Source organism: Acanthochromis polyacanthus, chromosome 13, assembly GCF_021347895.1.
Source record: "Acanthochromis polyacanthus isolate Apoly-LR-REF ecotype Palm Island chromosome 13, KAUST_Apoly_ChrSc, whole genome shotgun sequence".
NCBI classification, from domain to species: Eukaryota; Metazoa; Chordata; class Actinopteri; family Pomacentridae; genus Acanthochromis; species Acanthochromis polyacanthus.
In genome coordinates this window covers 17,296,534-17,316,462 of record NC_067125.1, presented here as the reverse complement: position 1 = coordinate 17,316,462, position 19,929 = coordinate 17,296,534, and the positions used below count along the sequence as shown (strand labels likewise).

The window sequence follows — 19,929 nt, the reverse complement described above, 5'->3', positions numbered from 1 at the left end:
ATGAACAACTAGGGTTACAGAATAGTCAAGAAAAAATATATTGTTACATAAATAAGGAATTAGAAATCATTTTTTTAGCAGGTAAATAACTGCACTTGTGGAAAATGATGCAAATGTGATTCTGTAACCCATAGCGTGGCTCTGTAGGGCAAATATTGATATCCATTCAACCTTTTCTTGCTAGGAAGTTCACACTTTCACAATCTACGTTTGTGTACCGTCTAAAAACATGCAAAGTCACAATAAGGTTGTCTGCAGACAAGCCTTAAGGAAAAGGAGGGAGTCAGATTCAGACATGAGGCTACAATATTTGTAAGTTCAGCACTGGTGTCTGATCTCTGATGAGCAGGAATCACAGCCAGCTGGCAACTGAGCAGAATGATAACTGCTGCAAATGCTACATCCAATACCCATTAAACTGAGTCCACAATTAGTTCAAATTAACTGAAATGTGAGAAACAGCAACCAGTTTGTGTGTCTTGAAGACACGGTTTTCAATGTCAACACTAGTTTCATCCATTGAATGAAGCATTTAAGGCAATCATCATGATGAACAACAAGGGGATTTTTGTTGTACATTACAGTGGAAAGTTACTTTTAATAATTCAATGGCCTCAGAAAGACAAAGCAGTTGAGAGTTGTGAGAGACAATGAGTAAGATGAGCAAAACATATACCTATCATAATTTATTATGTTCAAAAAGGACAACTGAGCATACAGCTCAAAACAAAGACTGAAGAATTATCCATCTGTACTTCTTTTTCTCTTAAATTTCATTCAAACCTTTAGTCCTCTGCTACTGAGTAAACTGGATGTCTTCTACTTTAAAATCCTCCAAGAGGACTGACATATTACTATTAATTGATACTGTTTTTATAGTGATGATGTCACCTACTTGAACGACAGAATTGTTGCACTCCAGCTTAGGCTGAGATTATCCCAGGTGCCAACTTGTATTAAACTCACACAACTTAGCACACTCTTCCTGGTTGTGAGTTACTGATAAGGCTGTAACAAAAAGTAACCCAATTTCTGTGACACTACACTTACATCTTCCAGCATTGCCTGATTAAATATGTGGCAGGAAAAATTAGTCATTGCCAGAGCAGGGCATAGGAGAGCACAAAAAAAAAAGCAGCGAGCACAAGTGAACCTACCAAGGACAGGAGGATAACCCTGCCCATGAAGAACCCTCATCAAGCCTGTCCAGCATGGCAAGAACAATCAGACAGACAACTGAATCTCCAATTCTGCAGGTTACTGATTCTGTTATCTCTCTTGTGCACACCAGTAAATGGCAACGCTAGTCCTACTACCCGTTTCCACAGTGAGTCTTGCTAGTTTGTGTTCTGAATTTATTTAGATTTCCTCTTCTATTTCCTGATTGCTTGCTCCTGTGTTTCATGCTGTGGTTTTAGGCACTGCTGAGGTAGACTGGGCAAAGGTTGTCACTTCAGGTGTGCAAAAAATATAGAATATAAACTTGCTGTTCAAAAGCTTAAAGCATACATTATTTCTCATAAATGAACTTTTATAGGAATTTTCATACTAATTGAGTAAGATGATTCAGAAGCACACACAAATGCACACATAAACAAACCTGCAGCAGCCGCCACACTTGCTGCTCTGCCGTTGCATTGGAACGGGTTGGTGGGAGCTGCTGCTGGGGCAACACCAGCAGCAACAAATGGATTAGTTGACTGAGCTGCTGGAGAAAGATATAAACTCATCAAACATGTAAGAAACAGAACAATAAATTGCATGGCTTAGACGTGTTTAAAACAAACAGTATTGGGTGCCCCATTTTAACACATCAGTATCCACTGTCAGTGATTTGCCTCATTCACGTTACAAATCTCTGGATCTGCCTCTTATTGCTGATCCTTTGAAAAAATATAGTGTTTGTAGTGGTAATGCTAAATAGCTCCTGCTAAATAAAAATGTGAACACAGTTACAAGCAAGAAAAGAATCAAGCTTCCAAAAGTAGCTGTAATCAAATAGTAGACACAGGCCACACGTTAACATAATGATCCAAGTAGCAAAATGAGCTGTGAAGCAGGTTGTAAAAGTAACAAAAACTCTTAACAAAATCTAAAGCTTATCCTTGTCTGACGTAACAGGATGAGACTTGAAAGAGATTGATAGTCCATACCGTCATTCTTTGATTTGCGTACAAAACAGGATTATGTTTAAATGGCAAAAAGTCACAGCAAATCAATAAGCAGTTCTTTACATCACAACCAGGACACTGTCAAAGGTCAAACAAGGGCTAGAAAGTGTTAAACGTAAAGTCTAAACTGCCAAATCGAGCTACAATTCCCTAAGAGTATACCAATCGTATCCTGGGATTGTCGCTCAATACTAAAGTTATTTAAAAGTTACAAAAAATTGTACTACTTCCATCTTTGGAACATGATTACCACCAGGCATAAGAAGCAGTCTTCAGGTTCACTCACCTCCATAACCCTGAGCCATGCCAGGCATGGCCTGCTGTGCTTGTGCTGTTGACACCCCAGTCTCTGGACCAAACAAGCCTCTGCGGTGAACACAAAGTCAATGCATAAATTCAGGAAAGTCAGCGAAAAGGAGAGAGACCACTGACCAACCATTTAGGCCATGTTTGTAGGTCAAATGCTGTGAGCAGAAGAAACTTTGTGAAAACAGTCAAATAGTTAAAGGCATTCTGGGTTCTGGTCCTTTGTTGAGCTAGTACGCCCCTATAATCAGGTGGATCTTGGCCTCACATTTTTTTAAATTGCTGAACTTATAATTTGACTCACAATGTGAATCAAAAGCAAATGATTATTTCTGTGAGACTTGAAAGTAATAATCTAATGCATTAACTTCTATTATCCGTTTCTAAAACAAACTGTATTCAGTTGTAGATATATACTTTTGGACCCCACTAACAGAGGGCTTATTCAGATATGCCTGTGGGTTACATAGTATCTCACCCCTGTGAAGTGCTGGTGGTGTTGTAAACACTGGTGGCAGGGGCCGAGGAGCTGAAGACGGTATCGAGCTCAGCTAGAGCAGCATAGCGGTCCCCCACTGCCTGCACTGTTGGCTGTTTCTGAGGCAAACCACCCACTCCTGCAGCTGCTGCTGTTGTTGAGCTCACTCCACCGGGAATACCACCTCCTGGAATAGATGCACAAAACAGCAGAGCCAGGTTCAATCTACCTCAACTCAACTAATAGAGGAGGAAATGTTTAATTTTCAAAACACAAACAAAAGGTCCGGAGATAGCTGCCATATTCAACCTATTAAAGATAATGGGAGATAAATGTTCAGTCATTAGGAAATTTGCATTTTCTAGCACAAAAACCACAGTTTGTAATGTGAACAAAATAAAGTGAAGTCAGCCCAGTACAATTCACAGATGCTCAAGTGTCAAAATTCCGACCATTAGATAATAAAACGTTTCAATCAAACCAATATATATGTCATTCTACCAAGCAAGGACGTGATTCTACTGTGTCCAGTGGCCTGTCACCTTTATGCAGGCTGGTTCAGCAGCACTGAGACGAACTATTGACTTTGAAAAAGCTAAAACCCAAGAAATATAAAATTAGACATTGACTAGAAAATGTAAATCAGCCCTTCTTTTAGAGAGACTATGCATGTTCTGCAATGGGAGGAAAACTCCTGAGGGAATAACTATGCGCCTGACACATCGTGTTTTTAGTTGTGTCTTTTTTAACCTCTATCCCTACAATTGAGATCTATGAAACAGGCTAGGCAGGAGAAGTTTACCTTGCTCTGTTTTGGCAGAGCTAAACACGTTATCCAGGTCAGCCAGGGCTGCGTATTTATCAGCAGGAACGCTAGTACTCTGTACAGCGTCTCTGCCAGCTCCTGTGGATCCAAAGTCAGCACTACACGATTTGGGGAAGTTGTCAAAATTTGCAAAATTGGCATTTGCTAGTCCCCCTGAGGCGCTACCTGTATGAAAGAGAGAGATTAAAAAGTCAAAAAAGGGGGACCTTGATTGTTGGTTTCGAGTAAAAACAAAAACAGGGAGGAAGGGAGAGAAGAAGCTGCACAGAGGGTTAAGTTGGGGTGGAGGCAGGCTGGGGATGGGATACCTTTACTATCTCAAGGATAGATTGTAGCGTTTGTCCTTTGTAAAACTGCACTATGTTGGCTTTCCATTAGTCTATCAACCTAAAGGGCATATAAAATCAACACTTATATGCGTTACAGGCACAAGACATGCAAGACGGCACTTTTCTTGTGTGCCTCAGGTACACTGACTTCAGCACCATGCTGTGGATTAACAGAGTTAAAAACAAAACCTACTAAGACGTACTAATTGTGACAAGAAAAATATTTTGATAGTTAATGAAAAAGATGTTCCAGCTACCCCGTGGGTGATAGTGAGCTCTGGAATGAGTAGACCGTCACATTTAACCAGTTTAACTGGGGAAACAAAATAACTATTACACATTCATGTCTGCCCTTTAGAGTAAGGAAAAGTAAATAAAACACATGTGCAGGTATTTTTCTGCAAGAAACAAAACCTATTCAAGAACTGCATATAATTTAGAACTTTAGACAAATATATATGCAAATATATGCAATATGCTTCACACTACATGTTAGGGCTTGACAACTCAGGCTGTTTAAAATCTTGAAGAAGACTTAGTGTATGTATGTTATCAATCCCCATAGAACAGCATATTAAGAACTCAGATTTACAGGGAATGCAATAAAAGGAAACACAGCACAATAAAAAAATGTTGGATACTGAAGTAAAGCAATCTGATAACTGGGACACAGCACAGTCTTTGTAATGCTGAAAAGGAGAAAAGGCAATTTTTAGCACTGGCCGCCACACCACCTAAATCTAAATCAGTGGTTCATTGCATTCTACGAAATATTGTTTATGTAACTACTTTTAAGTCCGAGAAAAGGAAAAGAAGATCTGTTTAGATCATAGGAAGAGGTACACACTTGCATGCATCTGCTGAAACACTATTCAGAGAAGGTTTAGACTTTTGGTTTAAAACAGCATTAAAAAGTTGAATGCCCAAACAATACTGGGAGATTAACTAAGTACATACGGGGGCATCCTGCCTCTTTAAAAAGGACAAACCATTATCAGATACAAACCTCATCTGAACAGTAGTTTAAAGTGTTTTGAGGAATTGATGTTGTTGACATGAAATTGGAAGAACATCAGGCCTACTATTTATTAACACCTAAGCCTGTTCCTGTTGAAGAAACAACTATTCTGGTAAGAATCACTGTAACCTTATTCTTTTTTAGTTTCTGATATGACCTAGATTTGATTTGCTTAATGAAAAACTCAACACATTCTGAAAATTTCATTAGGGTACAAAATAAATATCTGATGGAAAAGATGCTGATGGCACAGCACTAGTGTGTTTCCTAATTATTGCTAAAGGGGAAGATATGCTTCTGTTCTCTTTTATTCTCTTTTTATTTTGCATGGCTACATTTTTAAGTCCTTCCATTTGGTCTGTTCTCCGCTGCAGCACTCAATGATCACTGCAAGAATCAAAGCTTATTATTCCTCTTTCAACCTGTGAGAATGCCAAATGTGATTCTGTGTTAAATAGACAAACAAGAGCTACATACTGAGACACACATTACACTCAGACAGAGGAGGATCAGAATGACTGCACATTAGAGATGGTGGAAAGGGTGAAATGTGTTATGAGGGCAAGCCCAGAGAGAGACTTACTGTGTGCACCCTGGAGAGGCAGAGCAGTGGCAAACTCACCCACACTGCGGCTGGATGAGAGCACAGTGAACGCTGGCAGCCAAAAATCAAAGAGGGAGGGAGAAATGGGGCAATGAGCAAAGTAAGATGGCGGAGAAACAAAAGAAAAGATGTAAACTGAACCACAGGAAAGTGTTAAATCAAAGCAAATTAACTGCTGCTGAAGCAAAAGATGAAAAACACACAAGACAGATTGGACAGCTGAGGCCAGATAGCACAGTCAGCGAGTGTCTGTGAGAAAGGGATTATCTTACAAAGCCACAGGAGAGACAAGGGAGGTTTATCCATTAAGCAATAGACATACTCGAGACCACTGCGCAGCTTTACATGAATGTAGCCAATATACACCTCCAGCAGAGGGCGCTATGGTACACAACATTGTCATATAACTAGGAGGAATTTCTGTATGACTCTGTTTCTTTATAAAAGTATGAAGCTCAGGTAAAGAAAATGTGCCAATATGCTTCCATTACATATTTTGAGACCACATATCTGATTAAAACGCCCACTTTAGAAGTAAAAGCAATAATTCGATTTTGCAAAATTCACTGCCTATATGCATTTACTTTAATGTGAAATTCCTGACATACTCCTAAATTATTCCTTTAAAAAATTATATGGGCATATACAGTGTGTTTACAGAGTCAGAGTACCACTGTAGCAATAAACCGTGTTTTTATGTGTACTGTATCTAATAATGAAGTGTCTAATGACAAAGTAGTTGTTCTTCTATACTATATATTCATTTTCTCCCAAAAAAAGTACCAAAGCATATATTAAGTCATAAATCAAAATAATTTAAAATCTCAGGTGTACTAAGAGTACACTGCTCTGATGTACAACAAACACTGTGGTTTTAAAAGTAATTTTGTTGTTGATTGTAAAAACAAGTAAACAGTATGACCTTAGCTGACTGTCATGGTCAAATGAAGCTTTAAAAGTAGGTCAAATAGATATAGTACATGTTACACTTGGACTGAATGCTTCTAGTGAGTCTACAATGAGTACTTTAGGTTTGTGTTCCCTGTTTGTTTGCTTTTATCTTCCTTAAGGCACATCCCATGTAAACGTAACATCATGGGTTCCACTGCAGTCAAGGACAATTAACTGAACTGTTTTAGAAAGCAAAACAATACATGCAATCGTTTTTGCTTTAAAATTCTATGAACCGAATGCCAAATTCGGTTGAATTTTGTGGTTGTAAAATTCTACTGGTACAACCTAAAAAACATGCAACTATCTGGTGCACAGAGCAGTTTCAAATTTGGTCAGATAAATGAACACTGCACATATGGAAAGGCTGGGGAAGCAAAGGATTTGTGTTACAACAGTCAAAACAAACCAAGGGTGACATGACAGGAAACATGACTTACATTAGGCTGAATGTGAATAAATGGTTTGTGTTGCCCTATTTGTACATTCTCAATGTGTGTGTGCGTACATTTACATAATAATACAAGGTAATTTTCTTATGTTAGTGATATGGTTGTGTTCTTTGTCCAGTGAAAAGGATTGCTCTACCTGTATTTGAGGGTTGAAATGGGGCTTGGGGTGCAGAGGGGAAACCACCTGTCGACCCAGAAGTGCTCCCGAATGCATCAAAATTAGCAAAGTCTGCATCCGCATTGGCATTCTGTGCCGCTGGAGGTGGTGTAGAGGCGAGGTTCAGACAAACAGATGAACAAAAAAAAAAAAAAAAAAAAAAACACAGTGAGGGGAAAACAATGGATGAAGGGATTTACACGTATGACATTCAAAGACATGAGTGACCGCAAAACAATTACAATGGAATGTGTGTTAAATATGAGGGATAATCATAAAGTGGAGTAACGTATAAAAAGGCATGGCAGCTTTGAAGGCGAGCAAGATATTATTATGACATCCACCCTTTCCAAGAGTTACTGTCTGGACTCCTTGTTGAGCACACATCATATAAAGATGGATGTTTGAACTGCACACATCACAGAGGTGCAAAATCTGTGCTCATGGTTGATATTTGGAGATGTGTGAATACTGCTTTAGTCACTGCAATGAAGAGCAACATGCATGTGGGACTTTTTCTGAACATTTATACTTCATTTCTTGGGAAATTACATTTGAAAAGTTAATGAATGATTTTCCAAACTTTATGAAATTGAAAGGCAGAAATGCAGATGGAAAAAGTAGGAATTTTCAGGATTGCTCTTAAAAACATGACAATGACTAATTATTTTTGGCTTTATCTTAGTTAACTTATCAATGTGGTAAGACATCTCTGTGTACAAACGCATTTACACTGGTAAATGCTGTGTTTACCATAGCTCCCAAACTGCTTAATATCAAATGTTCACAAGCATGCAGACCCTCAGCACCACTTATAAATGATCAACTGAATTCCTGCAGAAACAGATTTAGGATTTAGATTTAGGCAAATAAGATCTGCAGTAAAGCAGCAGTGTCTGGTGAAGGCGGAGAGAGATAAACATGTAAAGATTTTACATTAATTTTGTGCTGAATATCAACATCAGCTGCCTTGTGATGACAAAATATTTATTTGTTTTTCAATTATGGAAAATAAATAAAATCTGGTCCATGTTTTGTCGTATATCATTGTTTTTCTGAAATTTTAGGGTGTTAATATTGTAATGTGTGTATATATATATATATATATATATATATATATATATATATATATATATATATAGAGAGAGAGAGAGAGAGAGAGAGAGAGAGAGAGAGAGAGAGAGAGAGAGATTTTTTTTTCTTTTCAAAAATCCAGGCTTCTGTGTCATTTTCTTACATATTAATTTGTTGTGATGGGTCAAGCTGCTCTTTAAGGGTGAGTCTTGACAGCTCTTTGGGGTGAAATGAGAGGACATTATCCTCAACGAGAAGCAAAACACTAATAGCCCTATGTTACAGACATTAGTAACCATGGAGATTTGTCTGTATGTGACTGATGCCATTCGATCATGTATGAGATGTTTGACAGCCATGTGGGTACATGGCTGCTTACATTCAACAAATTCTATAACTCAGAATATTTTGAGACATTATTTAAGAGGTGTTAATGAAAAAGCAAATGAATAAGCATTCATCCATCTCTTAATGACGGAAGGGATATTTCTATTTTTTTTTTTAGTTATTTCCCAATAATTTGGTTTATGTGGCTCTATAGGTCATGCTAACATAGCTAGTCAGGCTGTTAATTTCTGATTACAAGAACAAGAAGGAGATGAGGAAACAAACATTAAAAATGATTTATGAAGAAATTCCATTTTGCTGAAAGCTGCAGGGGACTTATATACGCCATTAAAGGGAAACACAGCAGGTTGAAAAAACAATGAATTATTGTTAAAGCTTTTTAAATAGTTGGAACATTACTCAACATCATTTGAAGTGTAAGCACCTTTAACTGGAGATGAGATTGAAACTGGTGAATGAACACACACATTCAGGTGTCTGTGGCTTGAGTCGATGCTGACAGCTTCCGCCTGTGAAAGAATTTGACTAAGGCATCTTCCACTTTTGCTCCATCTTGTTTAGAGTGCTACTATAATTCTGCACCGTTTCATGTCTCAGTAGACCACTTCCTGTGTTTTCATCAAGTTCAGTCATCACTACCTGTATTCTACTGTCTCTGAGCAGTGAAATTTCATTCACTGTAAAACTTAAAATATCGCACTGATGTTTCAATATACTTTTACCTTGGACATAAAGCCGCTATTTTTTCTGTTTTTTTGCTAGACAATCAATTAGTTATTTGTCTGTTCCTTACTTGTGTGGCTGTTGAAATGTGCAAAGTTAGCAAAGCTGGAGCTGGCGCCTGCATTCATGTTGGGTGGAGCAGCGAAGATGTCTCCACCCAAGTCACTGAGGAGGTCAAACTTCTTGTCATGGAATTGCTGCTGATGGGTCTGGCCACGGCTCACCACAGGAGACTGGAGGAGACAAGAAATGGGCTTGAGAAAACCACCTGTACAATATGTGCTGGTCTGTATATGGAAATGTTTGTGTAGGATGAGGAGTCCTTGAACAATGTGCATGCAATGACTAAAGGGGAGAAGGAAAGAGGCCGTTTTAAAAGAATGACTGGCACTTTACATTAACAGCAAATGTTTTTTTCATATTGAAACATTAATAATAGAAAGATCAACCTCATTCTTATGGTATTAACTACAAAAACACCAGACAAAAACTTGGGAATTTTAAAGAGACTTCATTCTACTGCTTTGGAAAAATTTACATCGTTTGATTAATCCCAAGATTGTACTGCTATCTGTAGGTCTTTCCTAAGTTCTTAGTAATTAAAAGCAGGGATGTGCGCGACTAGTCATTTAATCGTTTAACCGCCTACTCATTTATTAAACGTTTAATATTTTACTAGTCGGTTAAACGCTGCATTAAGCATCATGCACCTTGTTCTTCGCGCCTCTGCATCGGCTTCTTTGTAAACAGGCTGAGCAGCCAGGGAGAGAATTGCTCCTCCTCCCCTCCCCTCCCCTCACACGCACACGTAGCAGGGGCGGTCAACCTCCGGATGACACGTTCATTCTTCCCAAACCTACACCGCCTGTCCGTTCACCTCCCCCGGCACAGCTACGCTTCGTGGCCCCGGGTGCCGCCATACAGCTCTATGCTCGTCCCGTCTGGGCTACCTGGTTGATCCTGCCAGTAGCATATGCTTGTCTCAAAGATTAAGCCATGCAAGTCTAAGTACACACGGCCGGTACAGTGAAACTGCGAATGGCTCATTAAATCAGTTATGGTTCCTTTGATCGCTCTCTCAACGATACCCAACAGGCTTATCAAAATGTCTGATCCACTTGTGAAACTCTTCCTCATCTGTCAAGCAAACCCAGCCATCATCATCGTCATTTACGACGGGGCCGTGAACGCCACTGCAGCCTCCATCGTTATTGTCAGTGCATTTTCTCCCGCATCTGCTGCTATTTCCGCGTTTTTTTCAACCCCCGCTATCCCCCTCATCATTAGCGGTGTTTTGACCACTCCAGCTACACCCACCACGTCCCCTCCTGCCACCCCGAAGCAAAGCATCGGCTCCAGTCTGTGCTGCTTGTGGACTGTCATGGCACACCGACCCGCTGCCGTTACGCACAGACGCAGCGGCGGCACTTTCTGTCTCAGTGGACAACTGAACATCTTCATCAGAGGGTGAATATTCCTCGTCAGAATATGAGTAAGCCATTACTTTTACTTGACAAAGTACTTTGTCAGCGTTGAGCAGAGCTCTCGGTATGGTGAGTTTTCTCACTCTAAAATGTGCCGTCTTGCGCTCTGATACGCTCCAACGGCGAGTCTCGTCTCCTCGGTTTTCAAATTCTGTAAACTCCAAAACTTTGAATGAAAACACGCCCACAACTGATGCTCAGACTGAAGTTCCAGATGCCCGCCATCTCCTGGTGTACAGTACATGAGGCACACGAGGCAGTATATTTGAAGCTATGGCTTGTTATGTTCAGCAATGTTGCTTGTCACAATATTGTGACTTTGGCCCTTAAAGGGTTAAATTGCAAGTTTTCCGAACCGACTAGTCGCAAATTTTATTTGGAAATTAGTCGACATTCCCATTCCAAATTAAAAGTCAGTTTCAAATTATGTAAAGACGCCTTAACCAGCAAAGATTTAAGGAATATGTAAATTGGTTACTAAATAACATGTAGCATGGTCCACCCAGGAAGTATTCAACACAAGGAAGTTAACTGCTTGCATCTCCTTTCAGCAATGACTCCATTGCAACATTTAATTTCAACAATTGCAACAATGACGAGGATTTACTGCTGATCCTTAATCCTGCTCATGGTCAAATCTATAATAGATCTAAATATCCACATCATTGTAAAGCTAAAGCTGGCATGTATTAATCTTTGATGGCAAATATGTTTTCCATTTTCAGTGGCCTCATGTAGGTGCTATAAATGATAGGCTGGTTATCTGCTATAGGCCATTGCATCCAGTTATGTTGGATGGTGAAACTGAGTTTTTGTTAATAGGTGAGCAAACAAACAAACTCAGCATGTACACACGTGGACAAAATTGTTGATACCCCTCAGTTAAAGAAGGAAAAACCCACAATTCTCACTGAAATCACTTGAAACTCACAAAAGTAACAATAAATAAAAATTTATTGAAAATTAAATAATCAAAAACAGCCATTACTTTTGAATTGTTGATTAACATAATTATTTAAAAAAACAAACTAATGAAACAGGCCTGGACAAAAATGATGGTACCTCTATAAAAGATTGAAAACTATTTGACCAGAGTGACATGATTAACTCAGGTGTGTCATTTAATTGACATCACAGGTGTTTCCAAACTCATAATCAGTCAGTCTGCCTAAAGGGAGACAAGTAGTCACCCTGCTGTTTGGTGAAAAGGTGTGTACCACACTGAACATGGACAACAGAAAGCGAAGGAGAGAATTGTCCCAGGACATCCGAAAAAAAATGATAGACAAACATCTTAAAGGTAAAGGCTATAAGACCATCTCTAAACAGCTTGAAGTTCCTGTGACAACAGTGGCTCATATTATTCAGAAGTTCAAGACCCACGGGACAGTAGCCAACCTCCCTGGACGTGGCCGCAAGAGGAAAATTGATGACAAATTGAAGAGACGGATCGTTGGAATTGTATCCAAAGAGCCCAGAGCAACCTCCAAAGAAATTAAAGGTGAACTCCAAGGCCAAGGTACATCAGTGTCAGATCGCACCATTCGTCGTTGTTTGAGCCAAAGTGGACTTCATGGGAGACGACCAAGGAGGACACCACTGCTGAAAAAAACTCATAAAAAAGCCAGACTGGAATTTGCAAAAATGCATGTTGACAAGCCACAAAGCTTCTGGGAGAATGTCCTTTGGACAGATGAGACCAAACTGGAGCTTTTTGGTAAGGCACATCAACTCTATGTTCATAGACTCAAAAACCAAGCATACGAAGAAAAGAACACTGTCCCTACGGTGAAACATGGAGGAGGCTCAGTAATGTTTTGGGGCTGCTTTGCTGCATCTGGCACAGGGTGTCTTGAAAGTGTGCAAGGTACGATGAAATCTGAAGACTATCAAGGCATTCTGGAGAGAAATGTGCTGCCTAGTGTCAGAAAGCTTGGTCTCAGTCGCAGGTCATGGGTCTTCCAACAGAACAACCATCCAAAACACACAGCCAAAAACACCCAAGAATGGCTGAGAGAAAAGCGTTGGACTATTCTAAAGTGGCCTTCTATGAGCCCAGATCTGAATCCCATTGAACATATGTGGAAGGAGCTGAAACATGCCATTTGGAGAAGACACCCATCAAACCTGAGACAACTGGAGCTGTTTGCTCATGAGGAGTGGGCCAAAATACCTGTTGACAACTGCAGAACGCTCATTGACAAATACAGAAATCGTTTAATTGCAGTGATTGCCTCAAAAGGTTGTGCAACAAAATATTAAGTTATGGGTACCATCATTTTTGTCCAGCCCTATTTCATTAGTTTGTTTTTTTTAAATAATTATGTTAATCAACAATTCAAAAGTGATGGCTGATTTTGATTATTTAATTTTCAATAAATTTTTATTTATTGTTACTTTTGTGAGTTTCAAGTGATTTCAGTGAGAATTGTGGGTTTTTCCTTCTTTAACTGAGGGGTACCAACAATTTTGTCCACGTGTGTAACTGCATATCACATGTGTGTGTCTGTTATAAAAGTCTCACCTGATTTGGAGGAGTGTTCTTGTTGAGGTGTAGAGAGGGGGCCGATTCCCCCAGGAGGGATTTAAGAGGTCTAACCTCTGGGGTGCTGCTGGTGCTGCTGTTTGAGGAGCCAGAGATGGAGGCATGGACTGATGCCACTACCTTGGCCTGCTCAGGAGGCACGTACCTTGGAGGTAGATCACATTACATGCATTACAATAAAATACATGCCAAGCAGCTGTCAAAAAAGAACACTTTCCCAACAAAGCAATATTACAATTTAAAGCCATATATTTAAAGTATCCAAGGTATTAAATTTGGTATTAAACCAGTAGCCAGCTGTATCCCAGACAACACAACTAGCTAACATGGCAACTGGAATATTTGATATAAACTCACACAATGGAGGGTTTTAAAATTGGGGCATTGGACACTTTACCTGTCTCAGCTAAGCAAACTAAAATGTGATAACAAGGAAAGCATATTTAAGTGGAAATGCGATCCATGGATAACAACAGACAAGCTATGATTCGTTGAAACTAACATTTACAACAGTGAGGCACCATTACTGGTGTGTGTATTTCTGTGTTACAAGGGAATAGCCTGTGTGAATGAGAATGTCTGTCTGCAGCCAAGTGGCATGTTGAGACATGTCCCACTCTTTGCTCTCATTTTGGTCAGACCTCAGGGACTAAACACAAGAAGACTAAAAATGAATGTTTTATAATAAAAGTACATCATCAAAATTAATATCTGAATATTCAGAATAAGAACTATGAGTTAAAAGATGCATGTAAGTGTTTTTAATGAGTGTCTAAATGCAAAAATTCACAATATCAGTTCATATGCATTTGTTGTGAACAATTTCTACTTTGCAGCTATCAATCCAACAATTTTTTGTCACAAATAGCTTTTAGCATTTGTCATCATAGTCAAGAGGCACAATGCTCGACTAACAACTAGACTAAAGCTCATACATATTTGAAATTGAATTAAACCTATAACTTTATGGAGCAATTAAATCTCGCACATAAAGCAGCTTGACTGTAATGACCTACATTCTGTGCATTTAAAAAGGGTATTTGGCGGCTTGCTGGAGGCTAACTGCTAGGAGCTGCCTGTGAGACATTCCAAGCCAGAGAGAAGAAAAACACAAAGAAAAGCTACATGTCTGCACAGTGCACACTGGCAGAGGATTGTTCAGTTCTTTGCTCTGCCAGCTTGTAAAACTGACTTACCACCTCTTCTTCTCATACTTTTCTTGAAGGAACTCCTTGACCTTCTGTGGTTCTCTAAAGTCTGGTACTGAAGAGGTTCTGTCATCATAAAGACCAAGCCAGATCTGTTTACATACCTGCAACACACACAATAACAGAGGTAATTTTTGGCAAAAAGTTTCTGTATAACACACGGCTATGGAGGGCTTGACAACCTTCAACATTGATCATTACATTGTTCAGCCAAAGTGAAAAAGCAATGTAAGAACATGGAAAGAAAATCCCTTGCTTAGATAATTTACTAATGTTTAAAAATGCAACCATGTGCAGGCAGGTTATGCAGACAAGGTAGTAGTTGCCATGTCTGGTGCAAAAGATTAAACGTGAGTTGTATGTCTGGCGAGACAAGCTGAATATAGCTGCTTGGTGTAAAATCAGTCTAGGTCTTGCATTTCTGCAGCCTTAGGTTTTAGAAAGCATTCCTTAGTATTTGCCTAATCTTGTACAGAGAGATTTACAGGCTTCATGTCTGTGCTTACAGTATAGAAGTCCTGCATTGTAGATGTAGAAATGGAGCTCCAACAGTCAGCTTGGGTCTTATCTTGTGCCGTTTCTTTGGCTGGTCTCTGAGCACATGCATGCATACTTACACCACATTCAAGCTCACATATTCTTTACTGTCTGTTGAAAAGTGAAATTGCAACAGCTGAAAATATGTGCACTATGTTGTTTATCAGTGTTTTTTTGTGTCAAGTGCTCTCTATGGAAAAACAAAAAAAGGCAACTCGAAGGCAGTATTTAAACAGTAGCCTTGAAGTATATGCATCAACTCCAACCTTGAGTCTCCTGCATGTCTGTCTGCCTGCCCTGCCACTTTGTTACAGCTTTTAATAGACTGTGCTTCCCAGGTGGCACTGCTCTATTTCGTACTCCGTTTACCAGAAATGTCTCTTGCACTTTGGTTCCTCTGTGCAGCGCAAATATCTCATGCTACTCTATCAGAACACGATGGATAAGTGAAAGCTGCAAAATTCAAATAACTGACATATTTGCACTTGAGTGTGTTTATTAATACATTTTAATGATTTCTGTCTTGACTTGAAAAACATTATGTCCCCTTGATACCCACCTGCTGATTGTTTTTACTTTTCAAAATTTAGCATCCTTTCACAAAGATTTTACGGTAAATACACTGGCAAAATGTTGTGTAATTTCACCACTATCAGACACAGAACAATCTCCTAATCACAATGAAGTCCTGATTTGTCCATCTGAAGAAAAAGTGTCACAAAAAAAAAAAAAAAAAATCACATTCCAGTTTGGGCTGCAGACTAAGAAAAATATCTGTCTTATATGTACACTACCAGTCAAAGGTTTGGACACACCTTCTCATTTAATGGCTTTTCTTTATTTTCATTACTGTTTACATTGTAGATTCTCACTGAAGACATCAAAACTATGAATGAACACATATGGAATTATGTATATCAACAAAAGTGTGAAGTAAGTCAAAATATGTTTTATATTTTAGATTCTTGCAAGTAGCCACTCTTGGCTTTGATTACTGCTTTGCACACTCTTGGCATTCTCTCCATGTGCTACATAAGTTAGTCATCTGAAATGGTTTTCCAACAGTCTTGAAGGAGTTCCCAGAGATGCTGAGCACTTGTTGGCCCTTTTGCCTTCACTCTGCGGTTAATCTCATCCCAAACTATCTGGATTGGGTTTAGGTCAGATGACTTTGGAGGCCAGATCATCTGATGCAGCATCCATCACGCTCCTTCTTAGTCATACACAGCCTGGAGGTGTGTTTGGGGTCATTGTCCTGTTGAAAAATAAATGATGGTCTAACTGAACGCAAACCAGATGGGATGGAATGTTGCTGCAGGATGCTGTGGTAGCCATGCTGGTTCAGTGTGCCTTCAGTTTGGAATAAATCCCAACAGTGTCACCAGCAAAGCTCCCCCACACCATCACACCTCCTCCTCCATGCTTCATGGTGGGAACCATGCATGGAGAGACCATCCGTTCACCTTTTCTGTGTCGCACAAAGACAAAATGGGTGGAACCAAAGATGTCAGATTTGGACTCCTCAGACCAAAGCGCAGATTTCCACTGGTCCATTCCTTGTGTTTCTTGGACCAACCAAATCTCTTCTGCTTGTTGCTTTTCCTTATGGTTTCTTAGCAGCTGTTTGACCATAAAGGCCTGATTGGTCAGCCTCCTCTGAACAGCTGATGTAGACATGTGAACTCTGTGTGGCATTTATCTGGGCTCTAATCTGAGGTGCTCTTAACTTGCAAATTTCTGAGGCTGGTGACTCAGATGAACTTATCTTCAGCAGCAGAGGTGACTCTTGGTCTTCCTTTCCTGGGACAGTCCTCATGTGAGCCAATTTCCACGTAGCGTTTGATGGTTTTTGCGTCTGCACTTGGGGATGCATTCAAAGTTTTTGCAGTTTTCCGGACTGACTCTTCACTTCTTAAAAAAATAATGGACTGTCATTTCTCTTTACTGAGCTGATCGATTCTTGCCATAATATGGATTCTAACATTTGTTGAATAGGGCTGTCAACTGTGTACCAACCTGACTTCTGCACAACACAACTGATGGTCCCAACCTCATTAAGAAGGCAAGAAATTCCACAAATTAACCTTGACAAAGCACACCTGTGAAATGAAAACCCATTTCAGGTGACTACCTCATGAAGTTCATGGAGAGAATGCCAAGAGTGTGCAAAGCAGCAACCAAAGCAAAGGGTGGCTATTCTGAAGAATATAAAATATAAAACATTTCGAGTTATTTCACACTTTTTTGTTTATTACATAATTCCATATGTGTTTAATCATAGTTTTGATGCCGTCAGTGACAATCTACAATGTAAACAGTCATGAAAAGAAAAAAAAAACTAATGAATCCAAACTTTTGACTAGTAGTATTGAAATTACAATATTTATAATATGGCAATATGACAGTATTCTTTAAAAATGTCAATATGTTAAAATAGACAATAAAATTAATGTGTTATGAGTTGTTTGAAAAAAAATGACGAAGCATAATTCTCACTAAATATCTATGTCAGGATTCCTGATGCCATCCTCTGACATTCTGTCAATTAAATGTACAACAGATGGACATCAAATGCAGACTAACACACTGACAGCTCAAAGAGATGCTAAACTAAATGAATGGCCTGCAAACTTACAGGCCAGCAGCATAATTAGTGGCTGTGCTATGTGACAGGGCAGACAGTCGCATTTCCTACCTCATTGCCATGTTTCTGAAGGAACTCGATTTCCTGTTGCGTGAAGGTTGTCATGGAGATGGACTTGACTCTGTGAGGTGGATTCAGTCCTCGTCTGTAGGTGGAGAAATGGAAACGGGTCAATTTAATTTGAGGACATTATACAAAAAAACAAAACTCATCTGGACATACTCCAGAGCCCACCTCTCAGGACGGGGCCCATTTAATTAGCTACAAGCTGACTGGCTGCTGGTGTGTGTAACTGAGGAAAGGAAGACAGCATCACACATGGAGAAATGGCAGAGACAAATAATGACAGAGACACGCTGACAGAAAAAGAAAGAGAGTTGAATGGAACAAAGGAAGTGGGTGAAATTCTCTCTTAACTAACGTTGACTGAACAGAGGTTGTCAGTACAGTCAAAGAAAGAGCAATCTTTCTTAATATAGAAACTTCCATTATGGAGCAACACCCATTAGCCCACACAAGCGTTGCTCATTTTCCTGAGAAGGTCACAGCTCATGCCACTACGGCCCAAATTAAAAATGGCTGGTAGCTGTTATAGGTGGAAAAAGCCTTCACTAGGCTTTTACATTAGGGTCCTGGCCTTCTTGCTTATGTATTTTTCCTGGCTCCACAAAAAAGAGAAAATTAATGCCGTCTTGACAACAAGGTTGTTGCGTCCGTGAAGGTGACCAACGAGCATACAGCATGCAAGCACAATGTTTTAGTGTGACCAAAGTAAAGCAGATGAAAATGACGGGCATTTGTACAAGGAAAGATAACTTACAACCCAGCTTTTGTTGCTAAACAGTGTTTTTGTCAGTGGAAGAAGGAATGTCTTTAACTATTAACCAACCAAAGTAATTAATATGTCAATAGGAATGTGAAGATAATAACATCACCAACAGGAATTTTAAACATTTTTGCAGCAGGTGAAGTGCCGAAGACTCAGTAGAATCAGACTTCATAATGAGATATTAAGATATGCTTTGGTGTACCAAATCCTCGGAAATCTGTTTAGTTAATGTTATAAAAGGCCTTCAGGCGTTAAATAGGGCTTTTTATGTTTCCCTTGCATCTGTATAAGTAGTCTGGGTGTTTAACGTCCTTTTTTACATTTATTTCTGTATCTTCTATTTAAAAAATTAAAGATTTTCAGGTTTGCAAAGTATTTAAATGAAATTTAAGCTAAATGCTGGATGACAACATATGAATTTTGCTGGATATTTGAGATGTACTGTATAAATGATACTGCTGAACTTTAATTTGCTCTTTTTTTTCCAAGGTAGTCGTGACAACTGTCTAGGAAATGAGATCCACAGTGTTACAATTACAAACACAATGTAATACACACATAGTGGAGGTGAAGTGAAATACTAGACAAGATTGCTAAATTATTCACTACTGTTACCTCTTACAGACCCTGTTTTTATCTCCACCCATTGTTTACACATCCACCAATCAGCTGACTGTCCCTCAAAGTGTTCACTCAATAGGTCAAACTGTTAGTTCTCGCACAGAATAAAGTATCCACAACTTAATCCACACATACTGTATCTAAGCACAATAGAGTTGTACTGATTTATATCAAAGAATATAAGACTGACAGACATATACAAAAAACAAGAGCCAACGTGTTTCTATTAGGAAACTGATGGTATATCCTCATCCAATACTCGAACAACAAGGGGTATTTCTAAGGGTAACACTTTATCAACTTGTACCCATTTATGTCATACTGATGGTATCTGAAGACAGTTAAGGCAGAGAAATGTCATATTAACATGTCAGCAACATTTGCAGGATGAATGAATATATTTATGTGTGTGTGTGTGTGTGTGTGTGTGTTGGTTTCAGCTCCTCAAATTTGAGGATTTTATTTCTACTTCAAAAAAATTGGAGACTTCTTTCAATATGATTGGTCATTCAAAACCATAATGACATCACTTTAGGTTCTTACAATGAATTAAATTTATTGAAGAAAAAATATTATCATAAAGACTTCCCAGCCCTAGTTGGATTATTGTGTAGTTCTGGCTGT

The 19,929-nt window shown here is 39.1% G+C and overlaps 1 protein-coding gene across 9 annotated transcripts in view; it reads right to left on the bottom strand.

Moving 5' to 3' along the window:
* agfg1a (ArfGAP with FG repeats 1a) overlaps positions 1–19,929 on the bottom strand; it is a 28,565-nt gene that overhangs the window by 4,499 nt on the left and 4,137 nt on the right. The window contains exons 2-12 of one of the 9 annotated variants that reach the window (XM_051957989.1): positions 17,907–18,000; positions 14,663–14,778; positions 13,446–13,611; positions 9,508–9,670; positions 7,272–7,391; positions 5,712–5,783; positions 3,758–3,946; positions 2,956–3,142; positions 2,458–2,537; positions 1,601–1,708; positions 1,158–1,202 (exon numbers count right to left, since the gene is read on the bottom strand). In XM_051957989.1, the coding sequence (XP_051813949.1) occupies positions 1,158–1,202; positions 1,601–1,708; positions 2,458–2,537; positions 2,956–3,142; positions 3,758–3,946; positions 5,712–5,783; positions 7,272–7,391; positions 9,508–9,670; positions 13,446–13,611; positions 14,663–14,778; positions 17,907–18,000 (1,340 nt within the window). The remainder of the gene's footprint in view (positions 1–1,157; positions 1,203–1,600; positions 1,709–2,457; positions 2,538–2,955; positions 3,143–3,757; positions 3,947–5,711; positions 5,784–7,271; positions 7,392–9,507; positions 9,671–13,445; positions 13,612–14,662; positions 14,779–17,906; positions 18,001–19,929) is intronic. The other 8 variants (XM_051957990.1, XM_022192573.2, XM_051957991.1 and 5 more) reach the window with 8 other exon arrangements.